The following is a 26,824-nucleotide window of genomic DNA, read 5'->3' on the forward strand; positions in this document are numbered from 1 at the left end:
GCCTTTACAAGTGGAAACAAGCAAAGACGGTCTTCAGTCTTATTCTCCACTTTTCTGTTGTCCCATCTATTGTCACATGTATTTCTGAAGTTACTTAAATTTGAAAAAATAACCTTATCTTGTTTAAACACCTCTGGGACTGGATGAGCAGTTGTTCTCATACCTGTTCTGATGCAGACCCTGTAATGATGGCTGTGGTTGGGCAATGGCTGAAGAAGTCCCTCTTTATGCATTTTATTTCTGATACTGGAGGAGGCAGTGGATGATACCAACCCCAGGGGCATGTGGCCATGGGACCAAACTATCCTGGTTAGGCTTACCAAGAAGGACCTGAGGAAATGACAAGCAGCTGCAGCAGGGGAGGGTCAGGAAAAGTTTCTGCACCAGAGGATGGTGGGCACAGCTCTGAGCGGCTTGAGCTCACAGAGCACTTGGACAACACTCTGAGACATAGGGTTTAGGTGGCCCTATGCAGAGCGAGGGGTTGGACCCAATGTCCCTGTAGGTCCCCTCCATTCAGGATATTCTATGGCTCTGTGTGCGTGTGACTTGCCAATGGGTTACCAGGTTGAGACTCGAGCTAATCACCTTTCCAGCAGCCCTTCTGTCATGCAGGTAGAAGTACTTACAGCAACAGAAGGCACCAGCAGTTGATGTTATCACATTTATTACCTACGGACCTGGTATATGGCTCAGTGGGGGAGCCCAGGAAGCACTCACGTGGCAGCGGACTCACCCAGACCACACATCGGACTCCTCAGACCGCAGCATCGTTTCCGTGGATCGCAGCATGGAGGTGGGCTGCAGCCTGGTATCCTGTCAGCCGCTGCCCTTTGAGCTCGTGCATCTCTCGGAGAGGAGGATAAATACAAAGAAAAAAAACGCACAGCAAACCGGAGAAAAGCTGGGTAGTAAAGGCCGCTGACAGGTAGCACGTCAGCCCACGGGCACCAGGGGCTCAGCTGGAAGGATGAGACAGTTGTGTCCGCGCCCGGCTCAGCCGCGGGCCCGGCCCTGCGGACTGACGGCGCTGGCCGACACCCAACATCAGAGCCGCACACGCCGCCGCCATCTTACCTCCCCTGAGCGCAGGGGCCGCCGGGACGGGGCAGGGCCAACAGCGATTGGTCCGCCCTCGTCACGTGAAACTGGCGCTCACTTCTCACGCGTCGTTCCCCCTGGGCGTGACCGCAGACGTCACGCTGATTGGCCGCGGCGGCGCGCGGCTTTGTGACGCCACTCGGCTACAGCGTGAGGGCAGCGCCCCTGCTGCGTGACGTCACAGCAGGGCTCGGGTTCGGCCGGGAGCCCGGCGGCGGTGCAGGCCTACGGCTGCGGTGAGTGCGGGCGGGCGGCGACTCCGGCCTCGGCCTCCTCGGCACCGCGAGCCGAGCTCGGGGCCTCCCTTCGGCTTCCCCTCGGCGCCGGGGCCCGCCCGGTGCCGGGTCCCCCTCGGCGCCTCTGTCTCCGGCGCGGAGCAGGGGTTGTCCTTTAGCCGCGGCTCGCGTCCGTTTAGCGGCCGTCCGGGAACGTGCGAGCGGTTGGGCCGCTTGGCTCGGGCCTGAGGGGCTGCGGTACTCGGCTGCTGCTGTCCCTTTGGCCGCTGGCGGCGGGGCCGGGGGGTGTCAGTGCTGAAGGGTGTCGCGTTCAGGAGGAGCTTTGCTCTGAGGGCTCACTTCCCGTTTTGTTGTCTTGTTATTCCCTCTGAAGCGCTCGCAGTGAGTGCTGATAGCACGAGCTTGTGGCGTTTGCTGTGAAAACTTCAGGATCGGGAGATCCGTTCCGCTTCCAGCATCCCTCCCGTGCCCTCAGCTGGCCGCTGGGACCCTCATGTGCGTGTGCAGCTGGGGCAGAGCCGCGCCGATGCCGTGGGAGCTGTGCCATGAGCGCTGGTGAGCTGTGGCCGTCGCCATGACAGAGCCCCACCGGGTTCTGTTCACCACCCTGCACGGCCCGCTGAGCAGCAGCTTCCTGAAGAAGCCTCGCAAGGACGATGCTGAGCAGTCCCCGGACGCCGAGCAGCCTGGGGAGACCGTGCGGCTCTCGCTCACTCTCTTTGAGCCGGATCACAAGCGCTGTCCGGAGTTCTACTACCCAGATCTTCTGAAGAGCAGTCAAGCAAAAGGAAAAGGTTCTTCGGGAGAAAAAGTAAGCATCCTTATGGCCGGTGTACCTGAAGGTTTCCAGAAGTTTTGCAGTGTTGCTCTCTTAATCCTGTAATGAGAGGTGGGAGCGTGTTACTTGCAAGGTGCTGAGAGGGGGGGGTGATGGGTCAGAGGTCAGACACCATGCAGGCTTAGAGCTGGGAGGCAAGCATTTCTGTTCGTAGGCCACTCTCTGTTGCTCCTTCATCATCGTTGCTACTGCACATCAAAAAGGCAATGTGTTGTCAGTGGAGTTCGACACGTTATGCTGAGCTGCTTGGTGTAAAGTACTGAATAGTGCCTGGTTTACTAGCAACTAAGAGTATCTTATAGAAAGTATAAAAAAGGAAGATCCTCAGTAACAGAGTGCTGTATCTTTTATGGGGACTTTCCTTCATTGTATGTGACTCTTTCCACTGTAGCGCTCAGCACAGATTCCTGTTTGACAGCCATGATGCTTTCAGGTGTTGCCTGACAACTCTGCTTTCTTTTGAAGTCCATTTCTCGGGATACAGTGGTGTGCTAATTTTGTGTTTTGGACGTCTTTCTGTCAAAAAGTTACGGAAGTTATGAAAGGAACACTTTTTCACACTGTAATGTGAAGGAGTTCTGGGCTAGCAAGTGTTTCAGCACTTCCTAGCACTTAGCAATTCCTGCTGCTTCTGACATCAATGCTGGTGGTGCCTGAGAAAGTTGATTGATGCTGTTTGCTTTTACTGTTGCTGTTCAGTTCTATTTGTCACTCTTAGTTTAGATTGTCCTCCTGAGAAGCAGAGGCAGGTACAGAACTACCCTGAGAGTGCCCCCAAAATCCAGAGACTGCAGCAAGGCAATAAATGCTTCTCTTCCAGTAAAGATCAGACGAGTTCCTCTTGTGTCTGCCTGCCAAAGGTCATTCATGTGAACTCGAGAGTGACTGGAGGTGAGAAGGGAGATGCTCCTGGATCTGCTTGTTGAACAGGAGTAATATAATACGGATTTACACAGAACCTGGAGATCTGTGGTAGGGTACTATCTCACCACCCTCTTGTTACTCTTCTGGGAATAGTTGAGAGAAGAAACCATTCATTACGCTTCCTTGGTTTATTGCTGTCTCAAAGAAACTTTATTTATCATATCTAGTAGGGTTCTGGTTACATTTCCTACCCTTCTGCATGCTTGTTTCTAGGTGACTTATTCTGAGAATAATAGCACTCTGAAAACACTGCATTGAAGGTTGATTGGTCTGAGCTATTGCCTGAGTGTTCCAGTCATGATGGATCTAATGCACGTGTAATGGGCTTTGGTGACAGGATTGGTTCTCATGGTTTTTGTCTCTTTTCTGCAGAGAAAAGAACCTGCTGATCCCTTCGATGATGAAAAAGAGAGACATAAAGTGGAGGCTCTTGCTAAGAAGTTTGAAGAAAAATATGTATGTTTTTCTTTTTTATATCATGTTATCCCTTAGAATGGGTAATGCTGTTCAGCTATCGGCCAAAATTATTTTAACAGAAATTAGCAGTCGTTAGCTCAAATGTCCTTATCTTCATGCAGTCTGTTACCTTGATCCAAGGATGCTGTTGTCTATTCTTTTACTGTTTCAAGGCTGTGATTTACTAAAACAGTTCTGATACATTCATAAAACTGACGACAGCCTGATCCTTGCGAATAATATTTTCACTTGTAGTGGCAAATTTCCACTGTTAGTTAATTTATGAAATATATCCTATTTCTAAGCAAAAAAAAAAAGTATATTTTTGAAGCCTTACAGTCATGATATGATGTAGCCTCCCACGTATCTAAGAGTGGTGCTCTGAGTTTGCTACCGTTAGGACAGCACTGATAAGCTCAGTGCCAGGGAAGCTGATCCGCCTTGCCCATTTCCTTGTTGTTCTTCCTCTCACTTCACTTCTGTAGGTGGCAATAAAACAATGTTATGTTTTGCAGCCAGTACTCTTGGATATGCAAGTTGCTGTATTGTCTGGTGGTGTGAATTGGACCTACTGGTCATCTCAATGCATTGTGTGCGTGTTTGGTGCCTGTAGTGCAGAGTTTGTACTGCTTCTGTAACAGTTATGGAAGAACAACCAGTCTGCACTGGCAGAAATGTTTAGGGAATGCAGAGCCAGTCCAAAATCAAATCTACTGGCACAAAGCTGACCTGTCTGTTGGGACAGCATTTTATTTCATTTGAATGCGCTGTTCTTGATTCTGTATGGCAAAGTGTAAAGCTGGATTTATTGTGCCCTTAGATTAGCATATGGTGTGGGTTAGCGATGGTTCCGTCCTCCTGCTGCTCTTAGGAGGCAGGAAGCTCTTTTCTGTACAGGAAAGAATGTTAGAGTCCTATGTCAGGGCTACCCCTGTGGTCATTAGAAAAGAAAGATGAGCATACCATCAATCTTTTATTGTTTAGGGTGGCAAGAGACGTAGAAAGGACCGTTTTCAGGACTTGATTGATATGGGGTATGGATACGACGAGTCTGACTCCTTCATTGATAATTCTGAAGCAGTGAGTACTTGGGCAGGTGTGAGGGTGGTTAAATTCAGCTGCCGGGGGGGCTGAACTGGCACCTGGGGAGAACATGAATACAGTGCCAGCAGGGAGCGTGCCAGGGCTGGGTAATGAGAACTCCTGCAGCAACTGCCTGACAGGAGAGCGCTAGTTAGCACGAGTGTCCACCGCCCTGCCTGTTCCCTGGGGGAGCACAAGTCCCACTCCATTCTCCAAGCAGCTCAAGTACAGAATGAAATGTGTTCTGTGATGATTTTATGAATATGGATTTACAATGCTAATGGGTTGTTCACTATTATTTCTAGTACGACGAGCTTGTTCCGGCTTCTCTCACTACAAAATATGGAGGGTTTTACATCAACTCAGGAACACTGCAGTTTCGGCAGGCATCTGATTCTGAAGATGAATACGTTAAGGAGAAAAAGAAGAAATCTCCCAAGGTCAGCAAGCCAGCTTTCTAGGAGTATTCCCTCTGTTAGAGCTCGGTGGGTTTGCTGCATGAAAAGAGTGTTGAAATTGGAAATAGAGAGAGACTTGTGAATTGATATGGACAGAATAGGAAGGGAGATGTACTGTATCAAAGTTGAGCACTTCACAATCTCATTCTGTCCCCACATTTGATGGTAAAGTGAAGATTTTTTGGCGTTTGTGTGACTACTGGTGGAGTTACTTGATAGAAATGTTAGTGACCCGTTGTGACTGTTAATAGTTGCTTGTTGCTGTGGGGATGACACATCACATTAGAGGGTTCTTCTCTTTCTCATCTGAGATGTTAGAGGCTCCACTGGCAAGCTAGTGATTTTGTTCTGTGGCAATATCTTCTGGAGACAGCTGCGTTTTCACAATACTAAAGTGACGTGGCTAGAAGAAGAGATGGTTGGAGCACTTGGCATTCCTTCCCCTTTGTTGATAGGATTATTTCTGGTGTAAAAACTGGATGCACTGTAAAATGTTGAAGATGCTACATGCCAGAACTGTGGTGATACCTCTGTGTTGTTTGTGATAATGTGTCTGTCGGGGAAGGAACTGTTCTCACACTACTGGCAAAGGGTCCAAAGTGGCTCTGCAGCCAAAGTGGCAACTGCAATTCCACATACAGGTAACGCTTTGGATTCTCACTGGGTTTTAATACTTTCCAGAAGCGGAAGCTGAAAGATGGAGGTGAAAAAATGAAGAAGAAGAAGAAAGATGATTCTTATGACAAGGAGAAAAAATCAAAGAAGTCCAAGTTCCCAAAAGCTGGGTAAGGAGGAATAAGGGATGCTTGCTGCCTGATGCCTTTGTGCCATTTGTTATGCTGTTGTACATGCTATTGAGGGGGTTTGCAGGTAAAACTGCTAGTGCTTCCAGGAGTAGGGAAAGGGAAGCTACTGGTTGAGAGGCATAGCTCCACAGCAGGAGTACCAGGCAAAGAGGGGCACAGCTACTTGGAAATGCTCTTGTGTCTTGGAGCTCAATTTGGGCACTAATGGTCAGAACAGATAGTACTAGGTAAAAAGAATACTGGGACAAAGGTGAGAAAGGAAAGGCAGGAAGGAGGGACATGAACTCAGAGTGGTGTGAGTGTCAGTCCAGCAAAGAAAGTGAAGTTAGAAAGCTGTGGGTGGTGAGTGTGGAAAGGAAAATTGTGTTGCCATTACTGCTGGCCAACAGTTTGTATTCTTGCCCAGGTATTTCTTGGATGGGTGGTTAGTTTTTCTGTAGTTTCTCTCCTTTGGTGCTGTAAACCTGAGTGATTATTCTAGTCTGAAGGAGTGCTGTTAAACTCCTCTATTCACTGGTTGACCTAACCTTTGTTTCTATGTCTGCTGTCTTTGACTCTTGAGCTACATTTTCCTCCTAGTTTTTCACTTTTTCCTGTAACTGTTCACTTGAGTTTCCTTTTTCCTGCATGGATTTGGTTTCTGACATGGTGCAGTCAGTGTATGAATCTATAGTAGTGGAACAAGATAGGAGAATTTACCCTGGTTCAAACAGAGACAAAAATCTTCAAGTGGCTGTCATGCTCTCCTGCTTTAGTTCCCCTGCACTAGTTGCTTGTGCATTTCCTCTTTGTCCTGGCTAGAGCAATGCACATCGTCTTTCTGTTCTCTAATTATTGTTCCATGGACAACAGTTAGTCGATCTGTCAAAGGGGTTGTGGGATGTGCATCAGAAAGCTTAGCAGATTACAGGAAAGGAACTGCAATTGAAGTGTGATGAAACTGGATCAGTGAGCAGCTGATAGCTAAATCAGTGGAAAAGAGCAACAGTACCAAATGAATGAAGGTACTCTGTGTCGCGTGGTGCATTTTCAGGCCCTCTATCTTAGCTTAACTCTTAGGCTTTAGTAGGAATTAGCTTAGTTTTTCTGGTGTCATTGTGTATGGGGCTAAGATTTAACAGAGTGAATGTGGGTGAATGTAGATGAAGGTATCCTTGTCTCTTTCCCTTGATCTTATTTCTCTCTCATTTCCCTCTCCTCTTTCCTTCTTCGTTTGCAGCTTTATGGCATTAAATGCGAATAAAGAGAAGAAGAAGAAGAAATACTCTGGAGCTCTCAGCGTCAAGGAGATGCTGAGGAAGTTTCAGAAAGAGAAGGAAGCTCAGAAGAAAAAAGATGAAGAGCAGAAAGTGGTGACTCCTTCACCAGCAGAGCCTCCAGCCCCAAGGGAGGCAGAGACTGTGCCTGACCCGTTGTTATCGCTCTTTGGTCATGCCAGTGATAGCGACTTACTTCAGGCAGCTACAGCTATGGACACGTTAACTGACCTAGACTTGGAGAGACTCTTCAGTGAATCCCCAGAAGGGAGTCCCCTTCATGATGTGGAGGATGGGAGCGATCCTACTGGGGCAGGCTTAGAACAGGACTTCAAGCAGCTGCCATCCCTCCCGGAGGGGCTGCCGGCCCCCTTGGAGAAGCGCATCAAAGAACTGGCTCAGGTTAGTGGGTTGTTGCAGGTGGCAGAGCTGTGTGCTTGCTAGGGGGAGCTCTGCTGGGTTCTTCATCCAGGTGGAGAAATCTCACAGTGACAAGCAGGAGCACATCTTTCTGGCACTCAGTTCGCTTCTGTGCTAGGACACCCGTGTGTCAGATGGTGGCGAAGTGCTGCTCCTCAGCCTTGTTACTGCTGAACGTCAGGATTTTAGCTGTCAGTATGGGTTTTTTGCCACTCTTGGCCAAGTATGCACCTGATGCAATGGGTAATTTCCAAAGCCAATTTCACATAAGTGGTCTTAAAGTGTGAACTAATGGGGCTGAAGGATAAATTCCATCATAATGGCTTTAATGTGCTATGATGATCAGGACAGTGTTTATGAAGAGGCACATGGAGTTGCGTATGTAAAATAGATGGGTGCAGCTGGAAAGCATCACCATTACTGTTCTGCAGCATGAAAAGAGCCCTGTAGATGGGGCTTGAAGATTTGTTGGAGATGTTCCCTCTGTCATATGCAAATGGATGCCTTCACTGGGGCACATGCACAATTTGGCAGCTTCTAGGCTGGAGTCATGTTGCTGGCAATTTGATTTTTGTTCCCCATCTTTAATATCTCAATGTTGGGCTGCTGTTTAGGAAGTGGAATATATTAATTTCTAGAAGGGTGATCTCAGTTCCTTCTACCTCTAGCTCCTCTTGCAGCTGGACTTCTGTGGGACTTGTCCATCTCCACCACAGTGCTGTGACTTGCCTTGGGATCTGCTCTTCTGGAGCAGGGGAAGTGTTGTGTGCTGGCTAGGGATCCCTCTGCTGGCATGTCAGAGAAGTATGCTTTCAGCCTGTAGGCTTCTCTGGTGTGAGGGCTGTCACTGTCAGCCCTGTCAACAGATGCTGAGATGTTTAGTTCCTGCTATTAGGCTTGTCTTTAAATATTGATTTTAAGTTGTAAACAGTACTCAGACCACTGAAGTGCTGCGATTCTGCCTTCTGGAGATTTAGAGTGCCCATTACTTAAGCCTCTCTTGCTTAATAACTCCTGTTACTGAAGATTAGCTTCTGCTAAAGATAACATTTCTCAGCAGAACACAGTGAAGTGTCCACGTGGTGGTGAGCAAACAGAAGTAGGTACTGAAGGAAGTAGCATCTGATGAAAAGAGTGGGCTTCTTCGTGGCTGTTGCTATTTGCTATTCATGCTGTCAACAGAAAACACTGAAGCACCTGTTTCTGAATTATATTTGACCTGAAGAACAATATTGCAGAGTCTCCTGTAATGCTAAGTTAATCATTATGCTGCTTCAAAGTAGTGTAATAGCAGGCTACCCCCACATTTTCCTGCTGCAGTGTCTCATGTTGGTGGACTCTGTACGCTGAGATAAGAAGTCAAGCATGGAGTGCAAGATTTAATGAATTGAAGCCTGTGGGTCAGTTAGGACTTTGAAGCATGGGTTTTGTTGTGGGTGAGAATGGAGAGCTCCCTCTCTCAGCCTGAGAACCAGGTTTCTTCTGTCCCAGGAGGTGGGATAGGTTCATGGGTTAAAAGGACTCTCCAGGCATTTCATCTTATGCCTGAACTGATTTGATTTTAACCCTCTCCTTCCTAAAAGAATTCTCACGTTGAGGGACCCTTCAACTTTGAGCTTCCTCCTGTTGAAATCACCAGCTTTCTGTGACCTGCTGCTGATGGAAATTGCTTCAGGAGTGTACACAGCTTCTAGGCATAATCTTCTTGCTTACCAGCCTGAATCTCGAAGTGTTAAATCAGGAGATGTCAAACTCTTTTCCTTCTCCTTTGGTCCCCTTTCCCCTGCAAGGAATTACTAACCTGATATGGTGCATTGTGGTGAATCCTACTTCTGTTTACATGAGTTCTTCTGCACTCAACAGATAGTGAATGCTCAGTGGCAATTTTCTGCTATCTCGCTCATCTCTTGGAATTATTTTTCTGCTGGACATATTTTTCATGGGTGTGATTTTTTTGGGCAATGCTTTACAAGCTGCTGTCATAGCCCAGGAAGCTTCCTGAACAGGATATTTTAATTTCCATGGTGTTGACAGGAAATAACAGATCCCCTGTGGCTACTATTCTTTCTGTTTGTTTGTTGACTCAGTGTCCAGATTGGCCTAGAAAACATGCTGATAAGTATCCCTGCCCCTCATTAAACATGACTTGGCTGATCTTTCCTGTTCCGGGGACAAGCTTTATGCTGTTAATTATGCTGTTATTCAATCTAATACTTCTGCTGGGAATTCAAAGCCGTGTCCTGAATCTGTCCCTTCTTCCCATGAGAATAATGCTAAGGTAGACAGTTGCCTCTAAGCCATCTCCTTTCCTCCATTAAGTGGTGGAATTTTGTCTGTGATGTTAAAGCTCCACTGTAACACATCACCAGCACACACAGAATGGGAAGATGTGTGGACATGACATGGCCATGCCAGCCCAGGTGGTAGAGTTGGACTCGAAGTGAGGATGCCTAAGAGGAGTCCCTCACTTTTGGCAGTTTTCAGTCCACCTACAAGCAGGTAGTTGGTGCAAAATTCAGTAAAATAGCACTGCTTTGTTTTACAGTATTTTTAAGGTGGTTTAAAGAAAAGGCTTTTGGTTACTGTGCCCATCTGTATTGGTATATGAAACGACATCCACTTCTATTTTCCAGGCTGCTAGAGCTGCAGAGGGAGAAGGCAAACAGAAATTCTTCACTCAGGATATCAACAATATCATACTGGAGTAAGTGCTGTGTGGATTGAGGACTGGGGCTAACGTATGGAAAGGAGAATGCTGGGGAGTGCATTGCTTTTTGGTAAATTCAAGAGCAGGTTTAGCAGGAGGTGTGGGTCTTCCACACAGAACATGCCCAGGATATCAGGAATGTCTCCTAGAAACGGCTTTCTGTTGTATGTAGTATGTGTACTTGAGGTAGGAGAAAACTGGAGGAGTTGTATATAAGCCTCTTCTTTTCAAGCTAGTGCTTGATATTCATGTGCTTTTATTTTTTTGACTTGACACAAGAACAGTAAATCTCTTCTTGTCAGAGATGTCAGGCATGTTCATTGCTATTTATGTACTCTATGTAATATTTTTTAACTGGAGCAATGCTGCTGTGTTAAACTGGCGTTCTGTACAGATGCACGGAGCTCCATTACTGCTCTGTATCCACCAGTTGCAGAATGCCAGTGCAGTTTCATGAAGCTGGTGACAATGGCTTCATTCTTCTTCCAAGTATCTGGAGAAAGCTGATGAATGCATGCAGCTTTGTGAACATCTCAGTGTAATACTTAAGCCTTAAGGAAATTAGTGCCTCTGTTTATTAAGGCATTTGAAGGGAGCTGCTGAAAGGAAGTCTGAGAGTCTGTTTACCTCCTCTTTCAAGTGGTGACTGCTCAAGCACTTCTAATGTTTTAAAACTAATCAAGTTGAAATTAATTTGTATGACTTGGCAGTAGCATCAGCTATGACACTTAAAAGTGCATTTAAAAGCCAATCCCTGAAGTGATACATACCTCTGTAGATCAGTTTGATGTGCACTGACCTCTCTAGCCTGGTCACTGGGGAGTAAGTTCAAGCCCAAGGGATAAAGATTCTATATTATCTGAGTTAGACCATAGTATTATCTGACATAGGTGGCGTGTGCCTCTCATTTCATTCCGTGATGCTCCCATACCTTGATTGCCAGAGAGAAATGCAGAACAAATGAAGTGGTTTTATTGCTTTTCAGGATAATCTGAAACTAGAATGAAAGACACAGCTTGAGAGAGGGGACTCAATTCTAAAATCCAATGAACTGTCATATAGTTTGGAAAAATACAGGGATGCCATCCAGATGTGCAGAGATGGGATCAGGAAAGCCAAGGCACAGATGGAACTGAACTTGGCAAGGGATGTGAAAACTAACTAGAAGGGGTTATACAGAAACATTGGTTTGAAGAGAAAGACTAAGGAGAGTGTTGTACTTCCTTCTGGAGTACTGCATCCAGGCCTGGGGTTCCCAGCACAAGAGGGATGTAGAGGTGTTGGAGTGGGTCCAGAGGATGGCCACAAAGATGCTCAGAGGGCTAGAGCCCCTCTGCTTCGAAGGAAAGGTTGAGGGGAGTTGGGCTTGTTCAGTCCAGAGAAGGCTCCAGGGAGACCTCACTGCAGCATTCCAGTACTCAAAGGGGGTTTATGAAAAGTCAGTATCCTTCCTTTTTACACAGACAGTTGGTGATAGGATAAAGAGTAATCATTTTAAACTGAAGAGGGGAGATTTTAAATTGATATTTGAAGGAAATCTTTACTCAGAAGTGTGAGGCCCTGGCACTGCTGCCCAGAGCTGTGGTTGCCCCATCCGCGGAGGCGCCCAAGGCCATGTCTTCTAACCCAAGCCATTCTATGATTCTGTGATGATTCTAGGAATTGGTGTTGTGCTTTCTCTCTCAGTCTTCAGCTCTCCAGGTTGCATCAGAGATGCCTTTCTGTTGCTTAGGGAATCCGTGCCAGATCTCAGCTCAGTGTTTGTATTTGTATTGTTTTCCAGCATAGAACTGCAGACCCGGGAGATGAACAGCCAGATCCGGTCGGGGGTGTACACCTACCTGGCTGCATTCTTACCTTGCAGTAAGGACACTCTAGTCAAGCGTGCCCGTAAGCTTTATCTCTATGAGCAGGTGAGTGATGTTGGCAGCACAGCCTTCTCTTCTAGGTGTGTTACACTGATCTCCAGAGCACAGTTGTCTGCATGATGTGCTGTTGTCTTCCATGCAAGCATGCTTGGGTCATCCCACCTGGTGATGAGGGTTCAGAACTGGCAAAATCTCATCCTGCTGAATTTGGGTGTCTTGGCTGGAGTGCAGTGTGTAACCTCAGTCTGTTCTGTGATGTGCTCTAGGGTGGCCGATTGAAGGAGCCTCTGCAGAAGCTGAAGGAAGCCATTGGTAGAGCCATGCCAGAGCAGATGGCAAAGTACCAGGAGGAATGCCAAGCCCATACTCAGGCCAAATTTGTCAAGTAAGCTCATCGTTCACTTGTTATGCATCTATAGCTCTTCTTGGCAAGTTCCCTGTAACCTGTGAACTGCTCTCGTGAAGTTTTTCAGCTGGTTATTTTTTTTTTCCTGTATGCAAGAATTGCTGGCAACCATTAATTGACCTAATTAAGCAGTCTGTGTTCTTTGTACTATCTGTACTGATGCCACCTACAGCAGCATTGATAGGGCCAGAATTTGGCTGAAGTGTTTAACTTCTGCCCAGGCGTGTTTTTAGAAAACGTGTCAGTCTGAAAACAGACAGGCTCTCTGTGGTCTCTCTTACATAGTATTGGGAAATTCATTGACACTGAGCTCATTAGCTCAGCTTCCACCATAAGCGAGAGGTTTAGGCCCTGTTTTGGGAGTTTACTGTCACTGATTCGTGAGACTTCTGAACAGTATTGTTCAGAGATTTATCCTGGTTTGGAATTAGCCAGGACGATGACTTCCGCACTGTCTTCATCTCTATTTTAGAATGCTGGAAGAGGAAAAGGACAAAGAGCAGCGAGATCGAGTTTGCTCTGATGATGATGAGGATGATGAAAAGGGAGGGAAACGCGTCACGGGACCACGAAAGAAATTTCAATGGAATGATGAAATAAGGTTCGCATAATTTAGATATTAAGTGAACCTGTGACTTGCTTCACTTCCAACTGCATAGAATAAGACACTTTAATATTGGTATCTTGGTTTCAGAGCAGGACTAATCACTTGCAGTAATAGTCAAATTGGAAGCTTGCAGAAGCTGCTATTGCAGTTAGTAAATCTTAATTTCAAATACATTGCAAAACTAACCCAGTTTCAGGTACAGGCCAGCTCTGAGACAAGTGTTAAGAAGCCTCAATATGGAGATTGAAAGAGAGGGGGCAGATCTTCAGGAAAGGAGGGAACTTGACAGAGTGCTGAAATGCCACCAATTAGACTCTAACACGATTAGATTTCTGGTTGTGAAAACATCTAAGGGTCTGACAGAGAACAGAGTGCTGGGTGAAGAGGGAGAGTGACACAGGGTAAAACGAGAATCAGTCATGCTGTCTTTTTCATTCTAACAATTTGGGATGCTGCTCCATAGATGGCCGATACATTTAGAACAAAGAGGGCTTTACTTCCTGACTTCCCATTGCTCTCAGCACAAACTCCTGCAAAGGAGTTCAGGTCTGCAGTTGTTCATGATGATTCTGGCACTGGTTTACCACCTCTGCTGTTTCAGGATATTACAGTGGGATGAAGTATAAGACCTTTCTCCTCTGCTTCATTTGTGTGCGTGCATATGCATACTGAGAAATGTGCCTTTCCCTGCCTCTTTCTTACAGAGGCAGTGCAGGGTTGACTTTTCTGTTAGAAAGGTGTTTGGAATGCCTCAACTTGAATCCTGCACTTGGCTGGCTACAGTCTGATCCTGAATACTTATGCACAGCCAGGCGTGTCTTGGCATATTCATCCAGCCCTGAATAAGCAGAATGACCTCTGTCTGGGGAAAATGAATCCAAGTAACTGTATTTGAAATCTTCCTGTTCTTCAGGGAGCTGCTTTGCCACTTGGTGAAGATTAAATTGGAAGGTTATGAGTATGACAAGAATAAGGCTCAGTCCCTGGAGGATTATGTGAAGACCTTCATAGATGGAGAGTTGAAGCCCCTATGGCCAAAAGGCTGGATGCAGGCCAGGTGAGCAAGAATAATGTTATACTCCAGGGGTTCCTTCTTGTAAGGGACTTCAGAAGGTCATTAGTCCTACCCTTGTTCAAAGAACAGCTAGTTTCAAAGTTAGGTCAGGTTGCTGAGGGCTGTTTCCTTCTGAGTTTTGAAAGTCTCTGTGGATGGAGATCACAACAGCATCTCTGTGCCCCTGCTCTGATATGTAATCACTTTTCAGAAGTCCTTTCTCTTTATTTTCGATCAGAATTGCCCTTGCTGCACTGAAACGACTGTGTCCTCTTTGTTTTTTTACTGTGTGCCTTCGAGAAAGGTACCTCCATCTTCTCTGTGGCTCCCTGTCCCCAGAACTCTTTGGCTAGTGGAAGGCTGCTGTTACGTCCCTCCTTAGTCTTCACGTTTTCCAGGCTGAGCAAACTCAGTTCCTCCAGCCCCTGCTATGTCACATGTCCCTGTCCTCAGCCATCTCAGCGGCTCTAGACTGTCTCCAGTTTGTCAGCATCTCTCTCATATTGCCTGAGCCCTAAAACTGGACAGTGTGTACAGATGTGACTTCACAAGTACCAAACAGAGGAGAATAAGTTAGCTGTTAGCTATGCTCTTGCTACCAGAATTTAGTTATCTTCCAGAAGTATGCCCTTTAAGCAGTGAGTTCAGATTGTCCTCAAGGACTTTCAAGTTCTTCTCTGCTGGGCTGCTTCACTGCCAGTTGGCCGTGAGTCTGTGCATCTGCATGGGGTTTTTCCATGCGAGCTGCAGGGCTTGTGTTTGTCTTTGTTGAAATTCTCAAGGTTTTATTGGCACTTTTCTCCTGTCAAAGTCCCTGTGAGTGGCAGCCCTGCCCTCTGACACTGGGAAGTATTTTCATGTCACCCTCAGACTTACTGATAGTCCAATCCATGTCTGGCATCCAGGTTGTTAGTGATGATGTTGGATGGTCTTGGCCCCAGCATTGACCTCTGAAGGATGCTGCAGGGCGTGACAAGTTACGAATCAGAACTGGCTCTGAGCTGAGGTTGGCTGGCCTGTGGTTTCCTGAATGTGTATGACCAGAGACCTTCTCAGATGCTTGGGGAAATCTTTCCTAGTCCCTAGGGTATTCCTAGTGGAAGGTTTAGCTACTTTAGGACTTGCACGAGGTACATCAGAGGCAGCAGAATAAGTAGGAGTTGAGACGGGGTGAATAAAATCACATTCGTGCCTTCGTTGCTGTTTCTTGCTCTTTCATGCCCTCTATCATCCTTGTCACTGAGCTGGTGATTGCAGAGAGTCATTCCACTGAGAATGTCATCGGTTTCTGGCCTGCCTTGTTTTTCTCACTAGATTTAAAACAGTGACAAGTGTGCAGTCATTCTGCTGGAACTTCTGTCTCTTTGCACTTAAAGAGCTGGATAGCGCTGGAATCTATTCTCTGCTGAACTTTTTGTTTTGATTTAATGGGTACCAGCTCTTAAAAGCAGTAAGTGTGAGAAACAAGTTACAAATCCATCTAGAAAATTACCAGGGCAGTTTACTGCAGTTGCACGTGTACGTGAAGTACAGTACTGTGCATGGTTGTATCGTGCTGCCCAGAGTGGGAGCTGAATGATGGCATTAAGAATAGGGGGTGCAGATTCCTCCTTAGTTAATAAAAGACGTTACCAGTTTGGGGGCAATCTTAGCTTGCCAACTTTAAAACCTCCTTGTATAAAAGAAAATGAAAATGTCTTCCCTGAATTTGTAGGTAAAACTGTTCTTAAGCATACAGATGTTCCCCCAAGACTTGTTGTAGGAGAGTCTTCCAATGAAGCCAACTTCAGAATGCTTGAAGAAAAGCTATTTCCTTGATTGCTTCTCAATGGCTGAAGGACAATGTTTTTACTTCTGGGCCTTTTTGTCTTAAGGACAGAGGCTAGCCTGCCAGCCAGGCAGAAGTGGAGGGGAGGTTTTTGCAACACTAGGGGAGCTGTAAACACTTCTATGAACAAATCAGCTTGATTCACTGTCAGTGTCTGCACAATTCATCTTTAAAAGGAACCTCAAGGTGAACAGAGCATCAGCTTTGTGTTTGAGTTCAGAGGGGCTCTGCCATGGTTCTGTTTTCTTGGTTAGTGCTAAAAGGCAATTGATATAAGACTATAAGGTTAAAATATCTGGTCTTTTTAAAAGAAAATGGATGACAAAAGTCTTTGCCTTAAAAATTCAGTATTTTAATAGCAAAAGGAAAGCACTTTCTGTATGCTAGTATTGATGGTATATTTATAAGCTTTTCACCTTGATATCTAAGAAAGCAGCTGAGAGTCAGCTGTTTTAGGTTGAAATAGTGCTTGCATAAGGTTCTGGTTTACTTAGCCTCAGCAGTAATGGTTTTTGGATGGAGTTCTGTCTATTGGTTGTGGCTAGACAATGGAAGGTTGTGCTTCTGTTTGCTGGGATGCAAAGGCAGCAGCAGTGCAGTGTGTGAAAGTTTCTCCTCCATATTGCTGTATATAAAGCAGGGGAAGGAAACCTCTTTCCCTTAGGTATGGTGAAGAGCTCCTGGATGATCTGCCAGCTCTTGATCTCTGGCAGTAGCAACACTCAGCCGGAATGACTGTGCTATCTCTCCAATTGGCTGTCAGCTCTTTAGGCTGGCAGAGCTTGTTCCTTAGTTACTGTCCGACCACGCTGCCTTAACAGCCCTTCCAGCTACAAGCATAGCTCCCCAGAGAGGGAATTGAGTGAGAGAGTTCAAGAGGATTTTCCTTGAAAATGAACGAATTGTTTGCTCCCTGTGGTTTTAATTTCTCCAAGTCCCCTGCTGTACCGTGCAGCTCTGTCTCCAGTGATCCCAGCTACTCTACTGGGTCTTGCTGGATATCACTTCTCATTGCTCTCTTCCCTTCTTAGGACACTGTTTAAGGAGAGCAGGCGTGTACATGGACACCTCACATCAGTCCTGTGAGTATCGTGCAGCATTCCTTTAGAGTGATAACTGGTGAACTGCATTCCCTGGGGCCTGGGTGGATCGTGCAGGAACACCTGAGCTTGTTTGGCTCCTGTCACACAGTTCGGTGCTGCTTCATTTGGGAAGGTGTAGGGAGAGAAGTGGTGTGTGGCGTCTACCAGCAACAGCCTGGGCCTTACAGCAGGCGTACAGAATGAGCTTTGGTGCTGGGTTGCCTCCTGGCCTTGTTCAGCAGGCTGAAGTCAGGCCTCTGCGTTAGGCTCTGGGAGTCTGTGAAGTAAAATGGACTGTGATGCCAGCAGTGTGATTATTGCTACCTGTTCAGTCAATCCTGACTGGCTTCTATATTCCCTCTTCCTTGTTGACTGATTAAAGCAGAAGTAAAGCGAGCAAAGGCGGTGGCAGAGCATTTATTTGAAAGAGATACTTTCTATAAAGAGATACTAGAGATAAGGGGAATGAACTCACCCCTCCCGGCAGCTGCCTCTCATTTGAACACTGGCACATCAGAAGGAAGGGAGCCAGGGAGGGGGGGGGGCAACCCACCCAGGCTCTGAGTGTATCTGTGCTCCCACAAGCACAGCTGGAAGCACCACCAAGAGGGAGAGAGGACGGGTGGGCCTGGGCTCCTCTGCTCCGCTCACTCAGGTGCTCATTCACTGGTTCAGGCTATGACTAGGCAGTCCCACTGTGGGTACAATGAGCTCAAGGCAGTGAGAGTGTGAGAAATGGACCTTGGTGACAGACCAAGGGATCCATTGGAATCCAGCTGGGTAGGTGCCTTAATGCCTAAAGGTCTCATGGATTTTGCTGGCAGCCATCAACAGGTGATGATATAGATTTATGCTGATAGCTGTTTGACAGATGGTCCTGTTCTTGGATGAATGAGGGGAAGTTGAGAAAGGGTATGAAATAGTCTATAGTCATCCTTCCCTCAGCCATGCCACTCCAGCAGCTCAGGGATGTCTTGTACCAGAGATTGCATCTGACCAGACCAAGTGATCTATTTTCCATGAATTTGGCAGATGCTTTTGCATCCTTGACTTCTTCTGGGAACCTAAAAAAAAGTGTGTAGCTTTTCTCCAAGATAACCTGTGTATCCATTTCTCTGTGGGTATTGCTATAGTGAGGTCAGCAGTGGGCTCCTGTAGCTTCTAGCCCTGCAGCTGGTGCAGGATGTGTCTGTTGAATGCTTTTTACTGCTCTGTTACCATTTCAGAAACTGCTCTGCTCCCTAGATCATTTCCCTGTGTGGGAGCTGGGACTTCCTAGGGCAGCAACAAATGTCATATGATTTTGAATCCTAGCAACCTGAGATGCTGCCTCTGTTCTTTGCAGAAGACTCAGTGGATCGTCATTAACATCCTGATTGAATGCTTCCCTACAGGCATTCAGTGAACCCATGTTTTCTTTGTCTCCTTTGAAACAGGGTGAAGAAGAAGGTTATTGCTCCTACTAAGGTGAAGGGGAAGGTGAGTTCTGTGTTTTTTGGTACTCACATTTGATATATCCCAGTAGTTGAGAGACTGCCATTTTAGATCCTGTACTTGAGCTTTGTGTCTGTGCACCAGATGTAAGGAAGTTGTATTCTTAAACAGCTGCAGTCTTGCTCTGTACTTGAGGAAAAACTGGGACAGCAGCTAGAGTTGATGGCAGCCAGGAGTACTGGTCTGAAATGAGAGAGCGTACCTGTCATCAGGGATTGCACCTTTCATCCCAAATCAGGAGTCTTCTCCAGCAGTAAATTCTGCCTTTAATTTGACTTTGCCTTTTGTTCCAGGACCCCTCTTCTAAACCGGATAAAAAGATGGCTGTTTCAGTTGCATCAGTACATTTGGGCAATGCTGTAGCTCTGTCATCAGAGTCCCAGGCAGGAGGACTGCACATTAGCACCCAGACCAGAGAACTCCTGTCCCTTGGGACAGCCCAAGCAGCCAACAGCGCTGGTACTCCTGCTGCCTTCATGGACAGCTCTTTGGACGAAGAGTTAATTCATAATCCTACATCCTCCCTCGAAGCAGTCACTAAGGAACTGGCTGTGCTGAACAGCAGAGCAGGAGGGAGCCCTGACTTTCCTCTTCCTGGAGCTCCAAAAGAAAAGATTCCAACTCTCCCATCCTCAGAAGAGAAGAGAACATTTCCAAAGGCCCACCCTGCTGCAGCAACATCCTCTGCTGGTTCCCTCCAGTCTCCTCTAAATTTCCTGGCAGAACAGGCCCTCACATTGGGCCAATCTTCCCAAGACAAAAAGACAGAGAACTCTAATTATAAAGAGCTCTCCTGCCAAGCCTCCCCCAGCAAAATCCTTCCTGATATGCACCAGGCTAAACAGAAGCACCACAGCCTGGTCCGACCAAGCCATGGTCCTCAAACCTCCACCTCAGTGCCGGGTACTCAGGTGAAGGTTTTCCACTCGAGCAACCAGCCACAGAAAACTTTCACCTCTCCGGCTCCATTTGTCAAACTGCAGAACTCCAAGTCCTCCTCCCCACTGCCCCAGCGCTCCCTCCTCCAGCAGGTCAAGTCATCAACCAAAGCTCAGAGCTTCCATTCCTCTGCCACCTCAGGCAGCACCCAAAACTCCAGCAGTTCTCATAAAGGCCCGGGCTCATCTTCATCGTCTCTGAACTATACAGGGAAGCACTCAAGTGGTTCTAGCACTTCAGGACAATCCTACAAATCACCCTTTGTTTCTGGGTCTCTCTCCAAGCATGGAGCTTCTTCCAGCAGCTCCTCGTCAGGAACGTCTGCAAACCAGGGTTGCTCCTCTGGGAACTTGCTGCCCAATGTGCAGACCCCTTCCTCCAGCCAGGCATCCAGCCGGCCTGCTCCAAGCTCTGCCATGAAGAAGACTCCCATCTCACAGAAACTGACTCTGGTGGCACCTCCTGGAGGTTCAAATGGAGATTCTAGTGGGGGCACTCAAGGGGTGGCCAAATTGCTAACCTCCTCCCTAAAGCCAGCTGTTGCCAGCAGCGCCGCATCTTCTACCTCTGTGCCGGTAAGCAGGAGTGTGCTGACCTAGCCTGATGCCAGAAGAGCACATGTCATTGTGTCAGGCTGTCTCCAGACTTGTTGAGGTGTGCTGTAAAGTGGTGACTTGGAAAAAATGTTCCTGAAATTCTTGAATGACTGTCTGGACTTTGGATGCTTAGGTTAGGAAGCCCTGGCATTTGCCATGGGTTTGCACTCAGAAATCAAGCTTTCATTTTCAGCTTGAAGTAACAATTGGAATACTCTTGTACCTTCCAGACAGCAATTTTTGGGTAGGCTGAGTAGTGTTCTTGACCTGACATTGTCAGTTATGGGGACAGTAATGCTCCCACTGGAAGGGAGTGTGGTAAGACAAATTGCTGTGAGAGCTAAAGTCATTGCATAAACTAAGATTATGACTGTCAGTTTATTTGAAATGCGGTTTGCATCTTGATCTTATTAAATTATAAGTAATTTTAGTATTATCAGTGCTTTGTTTCACTACTGATCTGTAAATCTATGATACTGGGCTTTAAACTCGAAATGCCAGCCCATTCTGTGGGAGAGATCTCCAAAAGCATTCTTAGGTAAGGAGGTGCACCAGGCCTTGATTTGTCAGCAATTATATGCTGCTGAAAGAGAAGAAGGGACTCGTAGGCAGTAGTTAAGCTTTTCCTTTGCCTATTGGAAGTGTAGTTCCAGAGTAAGAGAATAACAGGCTCAGATCCAGTGTGGTTACATTAGTAGACCACAGCATCCAGTAGCTGGGTTGTTAGTGTCCTGGGCACCTCTAGGTGGCCACAAGAGTTGGCAGTTCTGGGGCACAGCTAGGAGTTCTAGCGTACTTTGTGGTTTGGAGTTCCTTAAGAATAAATGTTAACATGCTTTGCTTTTCCCACTCCTGACTCACCTTTTCTGTTGCTTTTCAGAAAGGAACTAGTGGAGCTGTGCTGCTAACCAGTTCTTCCTCCTTAAGTGTACTGTCTCCATCCTACAAGTCCAGCAGTCCAAAGTTGCCAGCTGCCCTGAGCTCCACCCCTTTAGGTATTCTCTCTCCTATTCATGCCTTCCCTCTTCATGTCATCTCCTTCACTTCAGACTCCACCCCGAAAGCAGGAGTATCAAAGGATGCAATAGTTACAGGACCTGCTCCAGGAACTTTCCACCATGGCCTTGGCCACAGTGAGTGTCCTCCTGCTCATGCATGTGTCTTACTTGTGCCTGTGCTGTCAAATAACAGAGCATGGGCTTTCTTGTGTTAACTCATTGCAGCCAAGCCAAACCCATCTCTCTCACTGCTGCTTCATGCTATAGTTCATGCATTTATATCTCTAGCAGTTGCATTTGGAGAACCTTGGGCACATCCCTGTAGCTAGCCCAGAAGTCCCAACAGCTGGAAACTAAGCTATGGGCTCTAACGCCTGCAGCTCCTCTATCATTTCTGTCTTCAACGTGTATTTGTTCTTTTTTTCCTCTCTTCTTTGTTTGTTTTTCTCTCTAGGTCTTCTGTCTGGCTTGCACTCCAGCCCTCACCATGCTGCGCCACTCCCACATTCTGCCCTGTCCACTCATTTACCGCAGAGTCTGCCAGGTAACTTGTCAGACGGTCTTGTTTGTCTTCTGCATTGTGAGTCACCCTGTATCTCAGCAGGATGACTTTTAGGGGTGAAAGCAAAATTCCTGTCCTTGTTGCCTGACCGGTGTGGTCGTTGCTGAATCCTCCCCAAGGTTCAAAGTTAGGCGTAGCCCTCTGTGTCCTTTGCTGTTTTGTCAGCCGGTGTGTGCCTCTGAAATGAGGAGTGCTCGGTGCTTATAGTGAGCGTAGGCTCCTGGAGGCACTTAACCTTGCTGCTTGCATCGTGGTAAAGGCTTATTCTGTTAGGATGAAAGCTGTGCCTCCTTATGCATAGTCTGCCAGGACTGCCCAAAATTGAATATGCTGCTCGTGTGGAGTTTTGTCACTGGTGACCTATATAAAGTGTGTCAGACCAGAATGTCTTGTGTCTGTGCGCTGAGCTAATTGCCCACATCTCTTCCCAGCGAGGGGTGCAGGCTGTCTTCCTTGGTGCTGATGATGTGATGATTTTGCAGTTAAGCCTGCTCCTCCCTGTTGGATGCCTGCAGAACTAATGCATAAAACAAGAGATATCCAAAGAAGATCTCTGCTGACGATTGGAGCTCTGCCTGTGTGGTGGATTGCAAGCATTCATAAGAACTGCAGAGGAAGGAAAGGAGAGAGGGATCCATTCAGCATTCAGGAGATGGAAATGCAGGGCCACCAGATTAGGCTTGTCTGCTCTGGGGAGTTGTGTGTGCCTTTGGTAATTGCTGCAGCTATTTTTGCTTTACTGATGAAGAATCCCTTGGCTCTTCAGAGTGGTTCAGCATTGACTGTCTTAGATTCTTATTGGGCAGTGTGAGTCTGATTTGGGAGTGACTGCTGGCTTTGTGTCGTGGCACTGAAGCCATTAGTAGATGTGTGGGTGCACTGCTGGAGGTAACATGGTCTCCTGGAGCAGTGCACGTGAAATACCCTTGCTGCTGAGGACGGTGTTTGCTGGAGAGAGAAGAGACCACTGCGTACTGTGAAAATTCAACAATTCTTCTCCTTTGCTTCTTTTACTGGAGTTTGCCTGGGGTGAGTTGTGAGGTCCCTCCAGCACCTTCCTAAACTTCTACTTGCTGGAGAGCGAGGAGATGGATTTTGATTTGAACACGAGTTGTGAAATGTATTCCATGTCGCTGAGGAGGAGTTCTCTTCCTCATTATTTGAAGGAATTTAGAGTGGCTTCTTCGTTGTTGCTCACAGGGCTTGTGGCAGAAGAACTTTCTGGATGGGCTGGGAGCTGCGGGTCAGAATAAGTGAGGGCAAATGAGCACGGAGGCAGATCCTGCAGGGACACACATCTTTGCTTGATGTTTTCACACACTGAAGCCTGAGCATAGTGCAGCCTTCTGACAATATCATCAATTGTAGTGCTTTGTAGAATATCAAAATAGCTTTTTCAGTGGCCACCGTGATCTTAAAACATCTCCAGTTTCTTTGGTGGAATAAACTGTAGCTGGCTGTATAAACACATAGCCACAGCAGCATTGCTCTGCCTGAAAACTGTGAGCTGGTGTTTGGGAGGTTGCTACAAATGCAAGGAAATGTTGATGGCTTACGTTGAAAGTGCTTACAGCATTCATCAAAAAGCATTTGAGCAAGGAGCATTCAATGTGTGCTTGCGTGTTGCTGCTGCATTTGCTGGTGGGTGTTTCTGCGTGCTGGTGCTGTGCCAGTGGTTGTGCCAACTGCTTACTTTGGGAGTAGTGTGTGCTGGGACTGCAACCTTGCATGGAATGAACTGTCCTTGTCCTGGAGAAGGAGCTGTTGCTGCCCTGCTCGCTGCCATTGCTGCTTGACTGCACGTCTCATTTGTTCACTGTGATCTGGTGGTAGTTTTAATTGTTCCTGGAGAACTTCTGGTATATTAAACTTCCTTACTCTTCTCTCTGTTCACTGCATTTACTCTTTTTCCTTCACATTCACTCCTTTCTCTTAATCCAGTGGTTAGATTCCTATGACTCCTGTTGTTATCAACGGGCACGTAAGGACTTCATTACAACAGCAAAGGTCTACTGAGTTATTTTCAAATCAACCATAGATGCTAGGCAGCAAGCACCGTGTATTTCTAGTTTCCTAGGTGGGGAGACACCACAGCCTGGCTTTTAAGGGACAGAGATTGCCAAGCTAGCTAGTCAACCAGCCATCTGAATCCGTGCCGTAGTGCTTTTGCTGAGAGGCCACGGGAGACCCTCGGTGCTTCCTGTGACTCCAGCTCAGCTGCTGCACACAGCTCTGTGGAGCTGATCCCCAAACCCTTTCCCATTTGCTTTTGTTTTCTTTCAGATGCTTCTCAGCTTCACGGCAAAGGGTCCAACGCACAGCAGCGGAAGTTGTGACGTCTGCCAGGAGGGGAGCTAGAGCACACATAGGATGAGCCGAGAGAGACAGTTAGGTCCTGGATACCAACGGTGTCTTTTACTTATGACAACTGGAGAGACTGAATTTCAATGAGGGGCTTGTTGGTGTGTTTGCTCAGAGGTTTTCAGTGCAAAGCCCCACGCCAAGGGCCGCCTTGAGCCATGTCCTAATGAGAGAAGTGTTTGTAGCACTCTTCTATTGCTGCTGCCCTTCACGCATTCCCTGGCACTGGCATGAGCTAGAACTCACAGGGAGTCTTGGGTTGCCTGGCTTTCCTGCAGGAAGTCTGGGGCCAGTGGATTCCCACTCACCTGTGTCTACATCTGCCAAGTACCTCCAAGCCCAGTTACCTCCTTGGTCTCCCTGTGGAGGATATGAAAGGTGCTTCTTTCTTTTGCTTTGGATTTACTTGGACAATTCTAGCACTGCCAGTGCTTTCTGAAGACATTTCACTGTTTTTTGGGTTTTTTTTCTTCAATTGTACTATTAAACTGTGCTACACTTAATAGTAGGACTTAACATTTCCTGTGTGGTGAATCCAATGAACCACCTGATGTTCCCCTCTGGAGGAGAAAGAAGACTCTTTAGAGAGACACTTCTAGATGCACTCGTGGACATTGAGAATTCTACATCTTTTGATTTTTGGAATTTTTTTTCCTCTGAAGGGATGCTTTTTTCCTGCTCAGTTTTATCCTCATTACTGTTGAATGCATTGGATTGAATGGGACACTTCTCAGCATGTCACATGTATAGGAAGACATAATTCCAGTGCCTTTTTTGGTGGAGCAAGAATGGACTAGTGACACACATTTCAGCCCTATTTTATGTGCTCCTCAACCCTTTTTTAACCATTCTGTATTTAAGATGTATTCTGTTTATTTAATAGAGCTTTTTATGGTTGCACATCAAAAAAGCTGCACTGTCTGGACTTAAGTGGTGTCTTGGTGACTGCGAACACAGTACCAAATCCAGCAAGAGCACCAGTTCTTATCAGAGTTTGTGCAAGTGGGTTCCAGACCCTCCCCTAAAGCCATTCTTTCCTAGGGTTGTCAGTAATGATCTCTTTAGTGGGCAGAGGGAATGTTCTAGACTAAGCAAGGTCACTTGTGTTCAAATGAATTCCAGAGAAGAGTATTGCTCTCCTTGATGATTTCTGCACTAGAGTTATGTGCTTGTCCCAGCTGCAGGAATGGGGACCATCTGGATTTGGGGTGTGTCTTTTTTATTTAAGATGATTTTTTTAACTCTTAGCCCTCAGTACTTCTCCCCTGAGCACACCCTTTCAAACTGTGCGTAGCTAAAGGCAGGCTGTGGTTCCAACTGAGCTTTATGGGTTTTATTTTTCTGCTCTCCCCAATCTCTTTTCTCAGGCTCCTGGAGCCCCACGTCTGAATCGTCCAGCGGTCTGCATAGATTTCACTGGTTGTTCAAGGGAAAGTCTGGAGCCTTCCTCCTACAGCTTTCAGGTAGGATGCTGGCACTGAGTATACCAGCAAATAGCTGCTTTTTTTTCCCCTATTTTTTGTAAGCTCTGAGACAGACTGTTCTCAGTTTGAGCTGGTATGTAATTTTCCAAGATCATTGTGTCATTTGTATTTAAAAGAAAAAAGAAAAAAAAAAACAAAAACAGCTCAGAATTAAAAATTTGTTTACAGAAAATATCTAGGTCATAGCAAAAGAGCCAAAGACAAGAACATGTGTTACTCAAACGAAGCACAGCAGTTATCGTTGGTCTCTGATCAGTGGATGTCACGTGGTTCCCATTGGAGGCCTAATGCTGAGAGGTGCTTTGCACCTTCAGCTTCCCGTGGTTGCTGAAAGCACGCAGACACCTAGTGGGACAGGGACTCGCAGCGAGTGACCCAAGGTGCTGGTTCTACTCCCTCTCTTTGCTTTCACTTGAATGCTTCTGCTGGGAGGCACCTGTGTGCGTGGCCAGAGCAGAACGCCCTCGTTCTAGGAATTTAGCGAAGCCTCTTGCCTCAGGGAAATGTTTATTTGGTGGAAACTCTGTGGGATATATTTTTCTTTTTCTTTACATGCTATAATGAATGAGTGAATGGTGTTGAGCAGAGCTGCAGCAAGGCAGAACCATGCGGAGGCCTGACAGCTGATGGGGAGCCAGGGCTCTGGCCTCTGCCTCGATGAGGCAACGTGCAGCACTTCCGTGACAGTGTGGGGCAGAGGGGCTCCCGTGGCACTTACTTTATAGGGCAGTTCCGTTTGGATGCAAGAGCTGCGGTTTACTACTATATTTTTCTGCGTGTGATGGGACTGTCTTGCTGAAGATGGTGGGGGTGGTATGAGAACTGTTAATCTTGTACAGAATAACTGAATAAATTGTTTCAACATTTCCAAAATGCTTTTTTTCCCATCTCCTTCCCTCTAGTTTTCACAGAATCACAGAGTTCTAGGGCTTGGAAAGGACCTCTAGGGATAACATTGAGTCCAACCCTGCTGCCAAAGCAGGCTCCCTAGACCAGGCTGCACAGGAGTTTGTTTGAGCTTAGATGGTCAGGAGATGATCATCCCTTTCTCAAGTGACTGATTAATTAATTACCTTTTAACTCACGTCTCTTACTTCCTAAGTGCTTACTCCCTTACTTCCTCTCTTCCTGTGGCTGCAGTCCCATTTGGTGGTGCAGTTCCCTCACATCTAATGCCCTCAGTCATTACCAGCTAACTCTGGTCAAATGAACCAGCCCTGTTTATTTACTTTCAACTTCAAACTGGCATCTTCCTGTCAA

The 26,824-nt window shown here is 46.7% G+C and overlaps 1 protein-coding gene across 9 annotated transcripts; it reads left to right on the top strand.

Annotated features, from left to right (window-relative positions):
* The first annotated feature begins 1,741 nt into the window (after nucleotides 1-1,741).
* UBN1 (ubinuclein 1) lies at nucleotides 1,742-26,437 on the top strand. 9 transcript variants are annotated; one of them, XM_065732556.1, is made up of 17 exons: nucleotides 1,742-2,148; nucleotides 3,472-3,555; nucleotides 4,540-4,635; nucleotides 4,944-5,078; nucleotides 5,778-5,881; nucleotides 7,122-7,560; nucleotides 10,212-10,282; nucleotides 12,069-12,198; nucleotides 12,420-12,538; nucleotides 13,032-13,160; nucleotides 14,080-14,223; nucleotides 17,080-17,130; nucleotides 18,567-18,609; nucleotides 18,918-20,138; nucleotides 21,040-21,292; nucleotides 21,612-21,701; nucleotides 24,003-26,437. In XM_065732556.1, the coding sequence occupies exons 1-17, from the start codon at nucleotides 1,912-1,914 to the stop codon at nucleotides 24,053-24,055; spliced, it is 3,399 nt and encodes a 1,132-aa protein (XP_065588628.1). In that variant the 5' UTR covers nucleotides 1,742-1,911; the 3' UTR covers nucleotides 24,056-26,437. The 9 variants fall into 9 exon arrangements, with proteins under 9 accessions (XP_065588628.1, XP_065588630.1, XP_065588629.1 ...); XM_065732558.1 differs by lacking the exon at nucleotides 21,612-21,701; XM_065732557.1 differs by lacking the exon at nucleotides 17,080-17,130.
* The last annotated feature ends 387 nt before the right edge of the window (nucleotides 26,438-26,824 follow it).

Source organism: Cyrtonyx montezumae, unplaced genomic scaffold (genome assembly GCF_038088225.1).
Source record: "Cyrtonyx montezumae isolate F1298 unplaced genomic scaffold, pur_monq_1.0 scaffold_16, whole genome shotgun sequence".
Taxonomy (NCBI): domain Eukaryota; kingdom Metazoa; phylum Chordata; class Aves; order Galliformes; family Odontophoridae; genus Cyrtonyx; species Cyrtonyx montezumae.